This window comes from Cyanistes caeruleus, chromosome 32, assembly GCF_971803275.1.
Source record: "Cyanistes caeruleus chromosome 32, bCyaCae1.hap1.1, whole genome shotgun sequence".
In the NCBI taxonomy this organism is placed as follows: Eukaryota; Metazoa; Chordata; class Aves; order Passeriformes; family Paridae; genus Cyanistes; species Cyanistes caeruleus.
Genome location: NC_141733.1, coordinates 1,968,721 through 1,985,269, shown reverse-complemented (window position 1 = coordinate 1,985,269; position 16,549 = coordinate 1,968,721). Strand labels below are relative to the sequence as shown.

General features: G+C 57.3%; 2 protein-coding genes across 5 annotated transcripts in view; one reads left to right on the top strand and one right to left on the bottom strand.

Annotated features, from left to right (window-relative positions):
- Positions 1-3,746: 3,746 nt before the first annotated feature.
- On the bottom strand, positions 3,747-8,335 carry LOC111940530 (inhibin beta C chain-like). Its single transcript, XM_023943251.2, has 2 exons — positions 6,865-8,335; positions 3,747-4,991 (listed from the first exon to the last, which is right to left on the bottom strand). The coding sequence occupies exons 1-2, from the start codon at positions 7,202-7,204 to the stop codon at positions 4,258-4,260; spliced, it is 1,074 nt and encodes a 357-aa protein (XP_023799019.2). The 5' UTR covers positions 7,205-8,335; the 3' UTR covers positions 3,747-4,257.
- R3HDM2 (R3H domain containing 2) overlaps positions 6,452-16,549 on the top strand; it is a 42,531-nt gene continuing 32,433 nt past the window's right edge. The window contains exon 1 of one of the 4 annotated variants that reach the window (XM_086870249.1): positions 6,452-7,218. The gene's annotated coding sequence lies outside the window, so the exon portion shown is untranslated. Of the gene's footprint in view, positions 7,219-8,523; positions 8,587-11,817; positions 12,472-16,549 lie in introns of those variants that run through there. The other 3 variants (XM_086870244.1, XM_086870253.1, XM_086870251.1) reach the window with 3 other exon arrangements.

The window sequence follows — 16,549 nt, the reverse complement described above, 5'->3', positions numbered from 1 at the left end:
ATCACCTCTGCACGGGGCAGCACCCCTTGAACCCCCATTCCACCTCCAGCTTAGCAGGAGCAGCCGACCCCCAGCCCCTCCTGACGGTTGTGCCCCCCGGCTCGCTCCGGCCCCCGGATCTGGGGCAGGGGTCAGCGCGGAGCCGCCGCGGCTCTTGCACCCATTGCATAATTGTGTTGTTGATTAAGCGGTTCCCAGAAAGTGAAGCCCAGGGACTGACCTGACCAAAATACCCACCAAGGTCCCCCTGGGCCCAGCACCTGGTGCACACATGGCTCCAGGGGCTCTGACCCCGTGGCCGTTGGGGCGAGTGTGGCACCTGGTGACCTGACCTGGAGGTGACAACTGCCTGGGCTAAGCCAGGACCCCCCAAGAGCTCGTGCAGCAGCACCTGAGCGTGGCTCATGGACTCGTGGAACCACATAGAATCATGGAATCATTGAAGATGGAAAAGACTGGATCATTGAGCCCAGCTGTTAACCCAGCACAGACAGGACCACCACTAAACCGTGTCCCCAGCTGCCACATCCACACGATTTTGAACACTTCCAGGGATGGTTACTCCATCACTGTCCTGGGCAAGCCTTTCCAGGGCTTGGCCACCCTTTCCATGAGGAAATGTTCTCTGATCTCCAATCTAAACCTCTCCTGACACAACTTGAGGCTGTTTCCTCTTGCCCTGTTGCTCGTTCCTTGGGAGAAAAGCACCTGTCAGCACAGGGGTGGCACTGGCTGGGAATGGGCCATGAGACTGGGAATTAACTGGGAATTAAACATTAACTCTTTTCAAGGCAAGGGAAGGGACCATCAGAAATTCCCACCCCTCCTGGGAGCTGGAGCTGCCCAGGGGACACTTGGCACAGTGTGCTTGGACCTTTGCTTCAGGGGCTGTTGATTCTGGCAAAGGCTCCTTGCAGCACATCTGTCCCATCCTGGAGTGGAGGCCAAGGGGACATCACGTCTGTCCCCGTCTGTGCCACATCTGCATCTGGACTGATTCCCTGGATGCCGTGTGCCCATGGGTCTCGGGTTTGGAAGACAGGTTGCTGCTAGGGAGGGCAGGAGCGTCCCTTGGAATGAAAATATAGACCCCCTCCCTCGGAATTATTATCATTTTGAAATCAAGGGGCTCTCAGGCAGAGATCTGGGGATAGGATAACAGTTCTTTACTCGTGTGTATAACGAGGCACACAAACAACAATAACTACAGTGTTAACAACAAAACAGAACCAGGGACCCCGTGACAGCTTTCTCAGTGAGACGGGAAGGGATGGAGGAGAGGCTTTGCTTCACAAACCCCCTCGGGTTGGCAGTCAGTGCTGGTGCACCTGCAGGGCTCTGAGGAACACTCAGCTGGAACAGCAGGGATGAGCTGAGATCCCGGGCTGGTGGCTGAGGTGGATCAGCAGGGATGAGCTGAGATCCTGGGCCAATGGCTGAGGTGGATCAGCAGCTCTGTGGTGATGCCTGGCACTGCCACACGTCCCGGCAGGACAGGGGGTGAGAGGCCACCAACGAAGAGGGAAGAAGGAGAAGAAGCAGCAGCTCTGTCTGGGTGATGGCGAAATTCCCTTCTCCCCACTGCAACACCTCCCAGCAAAGTGTCCTTCTCTGAAGCTGAGGAAGCCCCCCGAATTATCCCCACCCTCCCCTTTTCCTGCCCCCCTGGGCCCAGCCGAACTCTTTGTGTTTCTCAAACACCCACCAAGTACCCACAGTCAGGTTTTCCTGGAAACTAATGGGTAAAAATTCCACGGGTGAGCCAGAACTGAAAGAAGGACACCTAACCCCAGCACCATGGCATTGCTGTGCTGGGGGCTGCAGGGTGAGACTGAAAGGACACCTAACCCCAACACCATGCCATTGCTGTGCTGGGGGCTGCAGGGTGGGCTCCCCACCGGCCTTACTGGTCCCAACAGGACAATCCCATGGCACTGGGCCTGAGCCACCCCTTCCAAAACCTCCTGAGAAATTGGATCATAGTGTCCCGGCAGGGAGGAAGGATCCCTGGCTCCAGGGAATCGCTGACTGCACCATCCTCACCCTGCATGGTGTCATTTTGGGATTCCTGAGCCTTGGCCACCCCGTGCTGTGGGTGAGGAAGGGGCTGTTGGCTGCATCTAGGAGCCTCTGTCCTGTGAGAATGAGACAAACCTCAGCTCAGCCTCCCAGGGTTGTGCTGCTTGAGCTAAGGGATCTGTTCGGCCACAGGACCAGCCAACAGCTCTCTTGCCCCTTCCCTGCTCCCTGCGTGCCCACAGCTGCTGCATCCCAGGAAGCTTGGCAGGGAAGTTGTTTGTTCAATAAATATAGACAGTGAAATGAGGCGTTGGAAAAAGAAGGGAAAAAACAAACACCAAACCCTCTTTGGGTTTGCGCAAGTGGCCTTGAATCCCAGACAGGATCGATCCCCGAGCCTTCCTCCCTTCCCGTGTGGCAGGAACGCTTTGGGCACCTGGATCTGGCGAGATGGGAGTCCCTGCTCCATCAGGGCTGGTGGGAGGATGTGTTCAATGTGTGCTTGTGCCACATCCCTTCTCCAGGCACCACAGGTCCTCCAGGACAGCGCATCCCTGCTCCAGCCGGAGCTGCTCATGGCTCGCTCATCCTGGAGCAGGCAGAGGATGCGAAGCTGGGAGGGGAGAGGGACTGAGAGCACCTCCTCACTCTTCTGACCCTTTCCCCACCTGGATCAGCTCTGTCCCAGCCTCTGGGGTCAGTTGTCAACCCTTGTAGGGGTTGAGGACATGGGGGTCCCCATTCCATTGGGGATTCATGGGAGTACCCGCTACAGGGTGCGTTCATGTGGCCAAGCACTGTCACCTGCTCCTGGCTCCTCTTCCTCATTCTCCACATGGGACAATGTGCATCCTGCCCTGGCTCCAGCCAGCCCTGCTCATGGCTCATCATCCTGGAGCGGGGAGTGGATGCAAAGCTGGGTGGGGAGAGGGTCTGACACCATCTCCTCCCTCTGCGGACCCTCTCTCCACCTGGATCTGCTCTGTCCTGGCCTCTGTGCTTGGTTGTCGGCACTTGCAGGGTGGACCCTAAAGCTGAAGTGACCCCTCAGGGATGACCTTGGGACCCCCCTTCCAAAAGTCCCACCCCAGCAGCTTCTCCCCTCTTTTCCAGTCCTCGCACATGGGGGACACGTGGGGAGCGCTGGAGAAACCTGAAGCCACGGTTACGTAACGGGGCAGATGTGTCGGAGCCGCCCTTTGTCCCCCGCTCTCACGGCCCTGACCTGTCCCACTTTGCTGTCACCAGGCTGGCCAGGGCCAGCAGGCCAGGGATGAGCCAAGGGGATGCTCTGCAGTGGCACAGCTGGGGGCCAGGGGGGTTGGGAGGAGTGGTCCTGGGTGCTGAGGCTGCCCCAAAGTCTGTCCACTTCAAAGGACAGAGGAATTTCTCAGTTCTGTCCTGATTTGGGACAGGGATGGCCAAATGCAGGGTTTTGGTGGAACAAGGGATTTGGCAAGGAATGGTGCCTTTCCTGGTGGGAATTACAGACCATCTGTGTCCATGCTATGCCCTGGGATGAATTTGGGGTTCTGCATCCCCCTGGGAAAGGCAGCTGAGGGGCAGAGAGCACTGGAGCTCTCTGGGAGCAGAGTGGAGGTGCCCAGTCCCACTGCCTGGGTTTTCAGTGGCAGAATGGCTCTGGGCCGTGCCACCCCAGGGCTGCCAGGGACGGAGGATTGCCAGGAGCACTGGAAGATGTGCTGGGGAATGACAGGGCACACACGTGCACACACCACGGCTGGGAGTCTTTATTGAACACCAGCTAGCCGGGATGCTTGGAGACACCTTCCTCCCACTGGGATGGATTTCTCTTTCCTCTCCCTGCTCAGCCACGTGTCCAGCTGAGTGGGGGCATGGGGATGACCCCTCCCTTCTGTCCTGGCCAGCCCCAGCAGCCCAGGGGAGCCACTGGTGGGTGCTGTGCTGATGGAGCCGCACCCAGGGCGCACCAGGACCTTGGGCTGGGATGGCAGCGGGACCGTCCTGATCCAGGCTCTGCAGCATCCGGCAGGAAAAGGCTCTGGAGTCCATCAGGAGCCAGAGTGGAATCCATGGCCAGATCCAAAGGGGGAAAAAGCCGTGTGGGAGGTGAGAGAGGAGGGGACTTGCACATTCAGCATCGCCCTTGATGCTTCACCCACAGGAGGAGAAACCCCCTTGGCAGAGCTCCAGTCGCCCAGCCGGGAGCCAGGAGGAGGGAGCCCCATCCTGTCCTCCCGCCCGCGCCGGCAGCGCTCAGGTGCAGCCGCAGGAATCCACGATCATGTCGGGGATGTCGGTCTTGACGATGTTGCTGTCCCGGTCGTAGTAGAGCAGGGAGAGTGGCCGGCGCTGGGTGGGAACGCAGCAGGAGCCCACGGCCGCCGCCGCGCTCGCCGCCTTGATGCGGTTGAGGACGGCGGTGTGGAAGGAGGCGGCGAGGCCAGGAACGCCGGCCATGTGCAGCGGGCACAGCCCCGTGCAGTAATTCATGTGGTACCCCTCTGGCTGGATGATCCAGTCCTCCCAGCCGATCTCCTTGAAGTCCACAAAGAACTCCTGGCGGCAGCACATCCGCGAGTCTGCGCCGCAATCGACGCCGCGACGATGGACGCGGTGGGGTGTCCTGGCCTGGGCTTGGGCCACCACAAACGGCCAGTGGGAATCGCTGTGGTCCGATGGGAGAGGGGACCCCCAGTCCTCTGGCACCTCCAGTTCCACCGTGAGCCGAGGGGTCTCTTGTCCGAAGAGGCTCCGGATGGCTGCTCCAACGTCCAGCGTGGTCCAGCCGGATCTCTGCACCTCCAGCCGGGTCTCGCTGGCCACCGACACGTTCGGGTCTGGCCGCAGGATCCTGACGGTGACGGGCTGTGCCCCGCGGCCGGGGGCTGCCCAGAACAGGTAGAGGGTGGCCTGCAGGATCTCGGTGCTCCCAGCCACCTCCTGGGAGAAGCGGAAATGCAGGAGGACGCTGTGGGAAGTGGAGGATCCTGAGCACAGAACCAAGAGTAGAGTCAGGAGGGAAGCAAAGAGGGGACTCGTCTCATCTCCTTGCCATGAGCAGGGACACCTTTCACTACCCCAAGCTGCTCCAAGCCTCGTCCAGCCTGGCCTTGGACACTTCCAGGGATGGGGCAACTTCTCTGGGCCATGTGGCCACCCTTACAGGGAGGAATTTCTTCCCAAAATCCCATCTAAATCTCCTCTTTTCCAGTGTGAAGCCATTCCCCCTTGTCCTGGCACTCCAGGTTGTTGTCCAAAGTCCCTCTCCAGCTCCTTGGAGCTCATGAAGGCACTGGAAGGGGCTCTGAGGTCTCCCCAGAGCCTTCCCTTCTTTCTTGGCTGCAGAGCTGCAGCTCCTCCTGGCTGGGAAAGGGTTGATGGGGCCATGAGAGCACTCGGGGCTCCTGGCACAGCTCTGCCCATGAGGACACAACCCCCTCCCCATGCTCCAGGCCTGGGTTCACCCCCTGGCTCGATTCCACCGAGCCAGGAGACAACCCCCCATTGTCCTGGGGAGCGGGAGCACCATGTGCCACGGAGCAGCATTGTCCCCAGAGGGCTTTGGGGACACAGGGCCTGTGAGGGGAGAGGAGTCCCCCAACCTCACCACGAGGAATTTGGTCTGGGAAAGTGAGGGTGCAGGATTCTCAGTGGGATGGGGTGGTGAAACTGCATTTCTCCAAGGAAAGTTGTCTGTGAAAAGTGGGATGCTCTTCTTTCCAGTGTCACTTTTTAGGAGGCCTGAGTGTGTTTTGGGGAGTTCTCCCAGAAGGAGCAGATTCTGGAGTGAAATGAGGAACCCGGTGCTTTGGGTGGGATGTGGAGGCACAGTGAACTGTGCAGCTCTGTCCACACGCTATGGGCTGACAGGAAATCGAGGCTAAAAATCGCATTTCTGAAAACGTGGCCATGTGACCCCTTCACCTCCAGCACAAGGGGGAGGGTTCAGCCGAAGTGGGCAACAGGTGACACGATAGAGCAGCACATCTGCACTCTGTGCCACCCCTGCACGTCCCATCCGTGTGCAAGGTTCAGGAGCCCCTCACAACTTCCAGCAGCAGTGTTCCCTCCATCCCAGTGCACAGCCCAGCACTGCCGTGTATGGATGCTAACTCTGAAACAGAGAGCACGGTGCCTGTAGAAATTGCAGGCCACATAACTTTCTCAGTCTTGCCTGAGAAAGTGGCCTGGGAAATCATGGGGAAGAATTAAAACAATCCTCAGAGATAGAGAACAGCCTTGCAGGTGCTGTTTGTCTGTTCCTTGTTTTCTTGCAAGAGAAGGTCAAAGGGTAGTGCACCCCACTGACCAATGATAGTGATGTGTTAGTTTACTAAGCAATAAGAGTTTCTTTTCTGTACTTTTCACGTATCAGCCTATAAAAAAAACCTGAAGTAATAAACCAGAGAGAAATTCGATCGACTCCCAGGAGAGTCTGTGTTGTTTTACTCGCCGTTCCTAATAGAGCGACATCCGTGCACCTCCCACCTCCTTTCCCTCCCTTCCCTCCCTTCCCTCCTTTCCCTCCCTTCCCTCCCTTCTCTCCTTTCCCTCCCTTCCCTCCTTTCTCTCCTTTCTCTCCTTTCTCTCCTTTCCCTCCTTTCCCTCCCTTCCCTCCCTTCTCTCCTTTCTCTCCTTTCTCTCCTTTCCCTCCTTTCCCTCCCTTCCCTCCCTTCCCTCCCTTCTCTCCTTTCCCTCCTTTCCCTCCCTTCCCTCCTTTCTTTCCTTTCTCTCCTTTCCCTCCCTTCTCTCCCTTCCCTCCTTTCCCTTCTTTCCCTCCCTTCCCTCCCTTCTCTCCTTTCCCTCCCTTCCCTCCCTTCTCTCCCTTCCCTCCATGCCCCCCACCCGCAGGACACTCACCTGCCTCAGCAAAGCTCAGGATCTCGTATTCCTGCAGCCCCGTTCCCGGCCGGGCCGGGCTGTTTCGGAGCATCCCTGGGAAGGCGGCGGCCGTGTCGGAGCGCTGCGCTCGCATCCTGCGGAGCGCGGTCAGCAGAGCCCCCCGGGCCGGCGGCTGCGGGACGCTGGGCCGGGCTGGCAAGCGGAGCTTGGCCAGGATGCTCCGCTTGGCCAGAGCCAGGAGCGCGTCCCGCTGCGCTCCGGGAGCCACCGCGGCCACTCCGCAGGCAGGGCACCACCCGCCCTCGGCTGCCGCCGTCCGTAGGAGGCTCAGGAGCAGGAGGGTCACGGTGACCGTCATGTCCAGGGCGAGAGGTGACAGCGTGGGAGTTCCAGCAGTGTCCGGGAAGCCGGGTGGGATGAGCCAGCGGCAGAGCCGGGGCCGGGGAGCGGAGCAGGGTGGCAGAGCTGGACTGAGCGGGAGCACGGAGCGAGGATGGGCTCGTTCTCCTGACGTGGCCACAAATATTGGCTGATCCCGGGCGAGATAAACGCCCCTGCGCTCCCCCGGAGCCGCCCGGGCGCGGGCAGAGCGCTGCGGCCGCCCCGGTTAAGGTGGAGCCGGGCCGATGGTGCTGCTGCTCGGGGGGCGCAGAGCGGGGACATCGAGGCCACCCCGGTCCCACCTCGGTCCCACCCCGGCGGTTCACGGGCAGAGACGCGGTGGGGGCTCCCGGGGACATGGCGGGTACCCAGGGTGTACTGGAGGCCCCCGGTGCCATGTGGGGACCACGGAGGTGGGGGATTCTCGGGGGATGTGGGATCCCCGGGGGCGGGGGGGATCTCTGGAGGTCGGGGATCCTCAGAGAAGGGGGATTTGGGGGTGTCGAGGGGTTGTTGGAGATGGGCGATGCTGGAAACGGAAGATCCCGACCAGTGAGGGATTCCCGGGGGATGGAGGATCCCAGGAAATGCAGGATACTCAGAGAAAGGGAATCCCAGGTGGCTGGGGATTCCCGGCGGAATGAGGGATCCTTGGGGACCGGGGATCCATGGGGGGGATGAGAGATCCCTGGGAATGAGGGATCTCCAGAGATGCGGGATTCTCGGGGATGGAGGATCCCGGGGGATGTGGAATCCCTGGGGAATTTGGGATCCCTAAGGGTCTGTGGGATCCCCGGGGATCCTGCGGGCCGTGGGATCCGTGGTGATACGGGATCCCCGAGGAGATGTGGGATCCCCGGAGAATTTGGGATCACCGGGGATGGAGGATCCCGGGGGATGCGGGACCCCCGACGGGGGGGCGGGGGTCACGGCGGGTGGGCGGAGCCTGGTGATAATCACGCCCCTCCCCCTCCATAAAAGGCGCTGCCTCGCGCTGTTTTGCCCCCCCCGCTCCCTCCGCCCCGCCAGGGGGCGCCCCACGGCCCTCCCGCCTTCCCCAGCGCGTAGCGTCCCCCCGGTTGCCACAGCAACGCGGGCGCGCGGGCGCAGGATGATGACGCAGCGCGCACGGCGCGTTGACGCAGCGCGCACGCCGCGGGGGAGGGGCCGCCTCCTCTTTCCCTTTTTTTTTTTTTCCCGTTTCTTTCCCCGTTTTTCCCCGTTCCGGCCACCCTCCCCTCCCCCCCCGTCCTGCCCCCCCCGCCGCCCCGCCCGGGCGGCCCGCGCTGGCCCAGGCCCGGCCCGGCCCGGGGTGGCGGCGGCGGCCCCGCGGCGCAGGGCCCGGCCCGGCGCGGCCCGGTAAGTGCGGCGGGGACGGGGGCGGAGCAGGGCTGGGGGCAGCGGGGCGATCGCGGTGCACCGGGCACGGTGACCACGGCGGGGACCCTCTCACGGTGTCCCCGCTCATTCCCCCGCGGGGGCGGCGCGGCCCGGGGCTGCTCCAGCTCCCGGAGGTGGCTCCCGGCCCGGGGCTGCCCCTCTCGGGAGCCGCTCCCTGCGGGGTCCGGCCCGGGGCTGCCCCTCTCGGGGCTCGGTTCCTTGTCTCCCTTCTCGGGGTCGCTCCTTGAGGTTCCCGGGCTGCCCCTCTCGGGGGTCGCTCGCTGCGGCTCCCGGCGGTGCCGCTGCTCGGGGCGGTCTCACGGAGCCGCTTCCCCGGGCACGTTGGCGGAGCACGTGGAGCTGGAGCTCCCGGTACCGGGGGCAGGGTGATCCCGCTGAGAGCCGGCAGGGCCCGAGCTCGGCTCGCAGGGAGCTGAGGAGGCCGAGAGCCGCAGGTGGGAGAGGAACCCGCGGCCCTTCAGGAGCGATGTTCTGGTGTCCTCATGGAAAACGTCTTTGCTTTGAAATACTTTTCCTGGAAATGATTCCCAGTCCTGGGATCTCCCAACAGGTGGGAAGGTGCTGGTTTGGAGGGGTCCAGAGGATTTGCTGATAGGATACATGGAAAGGTGGCTTTGTTGGGTTTTTTTTTTGGTGTTTCCAGCCCTGGAGCTTTAAATCTTCACAGGGATTTTGTTTTTGGTACCTGTAGGAATTTGGGCTGAGGGTCAGAGTTGCTTCTGTCCCGTGGCAGGAGGGGTTGTAGGTCAGTTGATGTTAATTAAAGTGTTAATTAAAGCATCCTCGAGTCTGTTTGAAATGTGCTGGTAAAAGTTTGTGTTTCTGATGGAAGGAACATCACCAGAATCCTTGTTGCTCATTCCTGAACACTTTGGCTCTTGAAGAATTTAAAATTCCTGGCTGCCAATTTGGTGTCCTGGCTCAAACCTGACGTGGGCTCAACCTCCCTCACCTCATCCAAGGTCTCCCTGTGGTGGTTCCTAATCCTGGGAGCTGATTTACCTCTGCCTAATCCCACTGACCTGTTGCTGTAGGGATCCTCTTAATGCTGGTGTGGATCAGCTCAGGGACACAGGAGCTTTTCCATCAGCTCTGTTCCTGGAATATTTTTGTGATTCTGCAATGTTGACAAAAAGCGTGGGGAAGAACAAGGTGGATTTTTGGCTAACGTGCGACAAACCAGGTCCAGAGTGGGAATTCCACACAGCTGGAATCCCTGGGAAACTGTGGACTGAGGATTTGGGATTCTGCTGATTCCTGGAGTGGGGAGTGCTGAGTCTCACGGGAATTGTTTGTTCCTGGTGGTTGTCACTGGTTGTCTGCTCTGGCTGGAAGAGGGGTTGGAAGGAATTCCAGATCCCTGGAAGTGTCCAAGGCCAGGTTGGACAGACTTTGGAGCTGGGATGGTGGAAGGTGGGGTGGAACTGGATCAGCTTGAAAGTCCCTTCCAACCCAAACCATTCCACAATTCCCTGATTAGGGGGGTCTGCTGAACTGACCTGAATGAGCAGGAAACTGCTTTGCTAATGGATGAATTCCCGAGGGAGAAGCAGCCCCTGGGCTCGGTGCTGCCTGGGAGCAGTGGAGAATATCCACGTGCAATCCCTCCTTCCTTCCAGCTGTTCCACAGGACCCCTGGTGCTGGCTGTGACACCGGATCCCCCGTCGGAATCGAGTTCCTCTTTTAGCAGAGCTGCCATTTGTGTTGCTAAATTTAAGGTCGTGGCAGTGCTGCTATTCCAAACCCCTGCTTTTGGGGGGGAAGGTGCCTAAATCACCCCTTTGAGGTGCCTAAACCACTGCTCCCAGCCCCCCTCTCTCTGCACCTCTGCAGTTCACTTCACCTCGTTATCTCATTTAATATTAAATTAGAGCCAGATCAGCTCTCATTGGAGTGAACTGATTGGTTTTTAATTGTTTTCAAGGAGGAGGTGGCTGCCCCAGGGGCACCACAGAGGGATCTGTGTCCAGACTTTCAGAGCAGCTTTGGGAGCTCTTCTCCCACCTCAGTGCAGCAGGTTTGGGTCTTTCAGTGAGTTATTCCCAAGTAATTTGGAGCAGGAGGTGCAGCCAGAGGCAGGGGAAGCAGCTTGGCACCTTGAAGACTTTTCAAAGGGCTTTTTTTTTGGCTAAAGGGAAACTTAATAAACTGATCTTGCCAATATTCGGGGCTGCTGGTGCTTCCCTTGCATTCCTGTGCCAAGGTGCTTTTCTTGCCTTAAATTCTTCCCAAATATCCATTTGTGGCTGGATCCAAAGGCTCCAGCAGAGGTTGAAACCCATATTAAAATGTTTTAGTGCCTGTTGAGATGATCCTGAGCCTCTCACCGTGGCTGCAGAACTCACAGCAGATTCATTGCCCAAGGGAATAAACAACAGGAGATGTTGGTGTCTCTGTGTTTGTGGCAGCCCTGGCAGGGAGGGGTATGTTGGGAGGAAACAAATGTATGGGACAGGTGGATTCAACTCCTACCTTGGTCTGAATCTTTTTTTTTTTTTAAGGATGGATTTTGGAAGTACCTGTTGGTGTTTGGTGAAGACTTAGAGAGGTCAGAGACCTCCAGGTGCCTGGAGTGTATCTGGAGAAGGACAGTGGAGCCTGGGAAGGGCTGGAGCAGCAGCAGGAGAGTCTGGAGAACTTCTGAGGGAGCTCTAGGGGGCTCAGCCTGGAGAAAAGGAGGCTCAGGGGGGACCTTCTGTCTCCGCACAACTCCCTGACAGGAGAGGGCAGCCAGGTCGGGCCTGGCTCTGCTCCCAGGGAACAGGGACAGGACAAGGGGAAACGGCCTCAAGCTGCACCAGGGGAGGTTTGTGTTGGACATCAGGAGGAATTTTTCCATGGAAAGGGTGGTGAGGTATTGGAAGGGGCTGCCAGGGATGTTTGGTGTCCCCATCCCTGGAGGTGTTCAGTCCTGAATGTGGCACTCATGGAGCTCTGATGGGAATTGGTCCCAGCTTGGACTTGATGGTCTCTCAGGGATTTTCCAACATCAGGGATTCCACAGTTCTGTGGAACATGTGGCAGACCTGATGGTCCTTGACAATGCTTGAGCACTCTTTCCATGAACAAATCCCTCCGGGTGTCCATCCTGGACCTCCCCTGGCATAGCATGAGGCTGTTTCCTCCTGTCCTGGTGTTCCCTGGGAGCAGAGCCTGGCTCTCTCATTAGGGAGGTGTGGGGTGAAAAGATCCCTCCTGAGCCTCCTTTTCTCCAGGCCCAGCCCTTTCCCAGCCCCCTCAGGACTTCTCCAGAGCCTTCTCCTGCTGCTCCAGCCCTTCCCCAGCTCTGGCCATGCTGCAGCCCCTCAATGTCCCTGTGGCCTCACGTTTCCCGCTCTTTTTCTCCCCTCACGTTTCCCGCTCTTTTTCTCCCCTCACGTTTCCCGCTCTTTTTCTCCCCTCACGTTTCCCGCTCTTTTTCTCCCCTCACGTTTCCCGCTCTTTTTCTCCCCTCACGTTTCCCGCTCTTTTTCTCCCCTCACGTTTCCTGCTCTTTTCCCCTCACATTTCCCACCCTTTTCTCCCCTCACCTTTCCTGCTGTTTCCTCCCCTCATGTTTCCCGCCCTTTTTGTCCCTCACATTTCCAGCAGCCCAGAGCTGCACCCAGTGCTGGGGGGGCCTTGGCAGTGCCAGCACAGGGGACAATCCCTGTCCCCATGGCTGGGACAGTCCAGGTGCCATTCTGGGCACACCTGGGCTCGTGTCCAGCCACTGGCACCAGCACCCCCAGGGCCTTTCCCAGCTTTCCAGCCCCTCTTCCCCCAACCTGGAGTGTTCCCTGGGGTTGTTGTGACCCAAATGCAGAACCCAACACTTAGCCTTGTCAAACTCAAGCACCTGAGTGAGTTTCCCTCTCCTCCAACCCTCCTCCATCTTTCCTTGCACCTTCCCTTGAATCCCACGAGCTGGGAGCCATCCCTGCCTGGATTGCAGGGATGTGAGGGGTGTGGGCACAGGCTGGGGCCTCCCTCATGCCGGTCAGCACCAGGATTCTCCTGGGCTTGTGGATCCAGGGGTTCCTGGGAAGGGCAGTTCCAATCCGGGAGCACGAGCTGTCTGTGTGCCGCAGGCTGAGTCACCACTGCTTCCCGGAGAATTTCTCTTCCTGGAGAATTTCGGGGATGATTGAGTGTGGGCAGGCCCAGCCCACTCGACAGAGCAGCTCCGTTAAGGTTTTTTAATGAAGTTTTAAAATTTTTGCTCTTGCTTTGACATCTTTTTTCTTTGAGGAATTAATTTCTCCTGAGCTGAGTTTAGACACAAAATCCACTTTGTTTGGGAAGGTGTTATCCTGGAAGCTGACCTCTTTTGGGGAGGCTTCAGGCAGGAAATTCCATGAGGAAATGGGATCTTGTGCTGCCTGCTTCCCTGTGTTCAAAGAACCAGAAGCTTTGAGCCCAGTCCTGTTGGGATTTGACCCTGGATGGGGAAAAAGTGAGGAGCATGGAAAAGGAAGGTCCAGAATGTTGGGAATGCTGAGGTGTTTGTGTCCTGCCTCTGTGACTGGCTTGGTTTCTCCAGCCTCAGCCTGCTATTTAAATGTCTGTATCCCAAAATTTTGGGGTTTTCTTTTCCCAGCTCTCCCCCAGGTTGGCTTCAGACAGGGACAGGGGATTTATGGAATCAGTTGCTCTCCTTAGCACTGCCTGGATGGACATGAACTGCTCACACTGAGGGTGTTCAAGGCATGATCCCGACAGCACAGAGCTTCCCAAAACAAGGAAAAATCCGAAATTCCCACTGGGATGTGGCTGGAAGGGTTCAGCAGCAGATTTGCTGGGCTGGTGAGATCAACTCCCTTTTACCAGGGAATTTTGGAATCCCGGGATATTTTGGCTTGGGAGGGACCTTAAAACTCATCTCATTCCAAACCCTTGTCATCCTTGTGGGTATTCCCAGCTTCTGAGCAATCTGGGGATGGATTCTGTGTGGATTCTGGATTGCAGGAGTCTTGTCTTGCCACTAGTGGGAGCATTGGGAGCTTCTCCTCCATCTCCTCACTGACCAGTACCTTTTGGGGAGTTTTGGTGTCCTGTCAGAGTCTCCTCACAGTAGCTGCTGCCATGTCTTCCCTATGTTTGTTATCATGTTTGTTGGGAAAACTCAAAAATATTTATGGAAGACCCATTAAGTCCAGAGTTGTTAGGTTTTTAATTACCTACACATGACACAATTTTATTTTTCCTTATAAAAACTCACTCTGTATCTTCTTATTAGTGGCAGTTTTCCGTCTCACAAGTCCTTGGGAAGCCGGGATCGTTGCTCACGAGGAAGCAGGGAAAAATCCGTGTCTTTCTGGAGCTATTTTTGAAGCTGAGAGAGGAGGGGAGAATGCAGCCATCTGGCAAAGTATTGCTGCAAAACCTGGAAAGCCCATTTTTTCCTTTAGAGCAGCCCGGTGGCAAACTGGGATAAAGGGGCTGTACCTTTGACTGAGGCTAATTAATAATTAATAGGGAATGAGAAGTGTTTTGTACAGGTGGAAGAAGCTGGTAATGATCTTCCTACATCCTTTCTGTGTTCTAATTCCCACCACAAACATACAGGTGACACCTACACTGTTCAGAGAGTTGGATATTTTAGGGTAGCACAAAGTTGGGTTGGTTTGGGGTTTTTTTAGGATGCAGGAAGGATGATGGAATCTTGAGACAACAGTTTTCTGCTTGTTGCCTGGCTGGGAGTGCTGTTTGTGTGATGATATTTGAATGGTTTTGATAGCTATACTGTGTATTTATATGTTTTTGTATATTATCTATATTTAGATATAATTTGGGGTAGAAGAGTTGGGACAGTTGTGGTGTTATTGGTGATGAATGGAAGTGCCTGGGTTGCTGGCAGCTGGATTTGGGGTAGTACCCACCTCCATCCTTCCTCCTGCTGGGGCTCATTTTTTGGGACTCTGCCTCCTTGCAGGGCTCTGATCCAGGAGAGGATCCAGCCCGGAATGCTGCTGCTGTGTTAACAATAATTGGGTGAAATTCCCAGTTAAAAGGCATTGTGAACACCTGTGCTGGGGTCAGGGTGTGGAGCGATCCCAGGCTGCTGGCACCCCTCGTGCTCCCGTTCCTGCCACCCCTCTCCTTCCCTCCATTCCTCTGGAGCGGCGCATGGTCTATTTTTAAATCTTGCTGGGCTCTGTATTGCGGCATTTCTCTTCCTGAATTATTTATCAGGGATTGGAGCTGAATGGAGCGTGCTACGTTTTCCCTGCTCGCTGCTGCCCACGTGTCTGTCTTGAGCCATTGACAGATTTGGTTCATGTCAAACCACGCCAGGCCTGGCTCAGAGAGGGGCAGGAGGGGTCGAGGGGTCACAGGCCAGGCCTGGACCCTCTGCATCTGTGGGTGTTTGGTGCTGGGCCAGACAGGGTTGCCGTGATAATGAATCCACAGCTGAGCCAGGTTTGAATGGAAAGGCCCTTTTTAAAATAGAAAATGGAATTAAAATTCTTTGGACTGCCTGCAGAACAGTTGCAGCCATTCACCTCGGTGCACGTGCTGAGGAAAACACGGAATCAGAGTGTGGGCATGGAGGACTTGGGAAGGTCCTTGAGTCTCTGTGTGGTTCTGTGGTGTCTGTCCGAGTGTTCCGTGTCCTCGCTGATCCCTGCACTCCTCTGCTGGCAGGTACCTGGCAGCACCTGACGTTGAGTCACACCAGGCAGCCTCTCCATCTCCAGCTCCTCCCTGCAGTCCGTGTGTTCCTCGTGTCCTTGGGAGCAGATGCTGTCTGGAGCGTGGCTCTACCTGTGCATCCCAGTAATTAATGCTGGGAATGGCAGCTGCTGGATCCTCAGCAAGGTCAGGTCCAGCCTAAAGAATATCTCAGATCCAGCTCCTTGAGGATTTTCCTCTCCCTTGTCCCTGTGGTGCTGTGGGGCCTGAGGCTGAGGCCTGAGGCTGTCCCAGATTTGGGGCTTTCCCCCTTTCCAAGGGGACAGGGAGTTCTCTGTGTGGATCCATGGATGCATGGAATTCCCTTGGCAAAGCTCTTCTCCCTTTCCAGCCACCTGTCTGTCTCTGGGAGATCCCAGTCCTGGCTGCTGGTGGGGACTTGCACCAGTGCCACCCCTCTGGTTTAGTGTCACAAGTCCTGACTTTTCCCTCTTCTGATGGAATTTATCCACTTCCTAATTGCCACGTCTGCTCTCCATGGGAGCTGGGCTGGCAGGCAGAGACTGGGCTCATCCACACGTGTCTGCCAGGGAAGGAGGGAATGTCTTCTTGCTCTTCCCTTTGTTTCCTCCTTGCTGTGGCTGTTGGGCACTGGCAGCCTCCCTGCCAGCCAGGAGCACCAGCAATACCTGGAACTGCTGCATCTTTCCCGTCCTCGCTTTCCCTGACCCAGTTTCACTGTGTGGCTGCAATTCCAGAGCTGAGGGCTCTCAGTTTGAGAGGCAGGAACTGCTCCGTGGGGTTTTGTCCAGGCTGCTGGGGCTGATTCATTCTCCATCCTCTTCCTCATCGTCCTTCCACCCAGGATTTGCTGTCTCCCAGGTAGGAGAGAGATGCAGCTCAGGAAATCCTCTCGCACACACTGTGCTCCGTGAGGATGTAACACTGCCAGCTTGCAGTGATGGACAGGGATTTTGGGAAGAGCTGGATGAGCCTGCAGGAGGCTGCACCTGTGCTGTCTGGGGCAGGTGCTCATGTCCTGGGGCTGGAGGCTTTCACATTCCAAAATCTGCTGATCCACCTGCCCATATGCCAGAGATCAGGTCTGCAGACTCTCAAAGAGCTGCTTTTCTTCCTCCTTTAACTGCAGACACTGAGGCCTCGACAGAGGGTCTGAAGCTGATGGGATGTTCTTTGAAAACAGGGAGATCTGGAAGGAGGGGAGCAGCATTCCCAGTTTTCTCCTTGTACAGCCACTGCAGGGCTCCAGCACCCGTCCTTAGGGATCCTGAGGCTGCCTCTGAC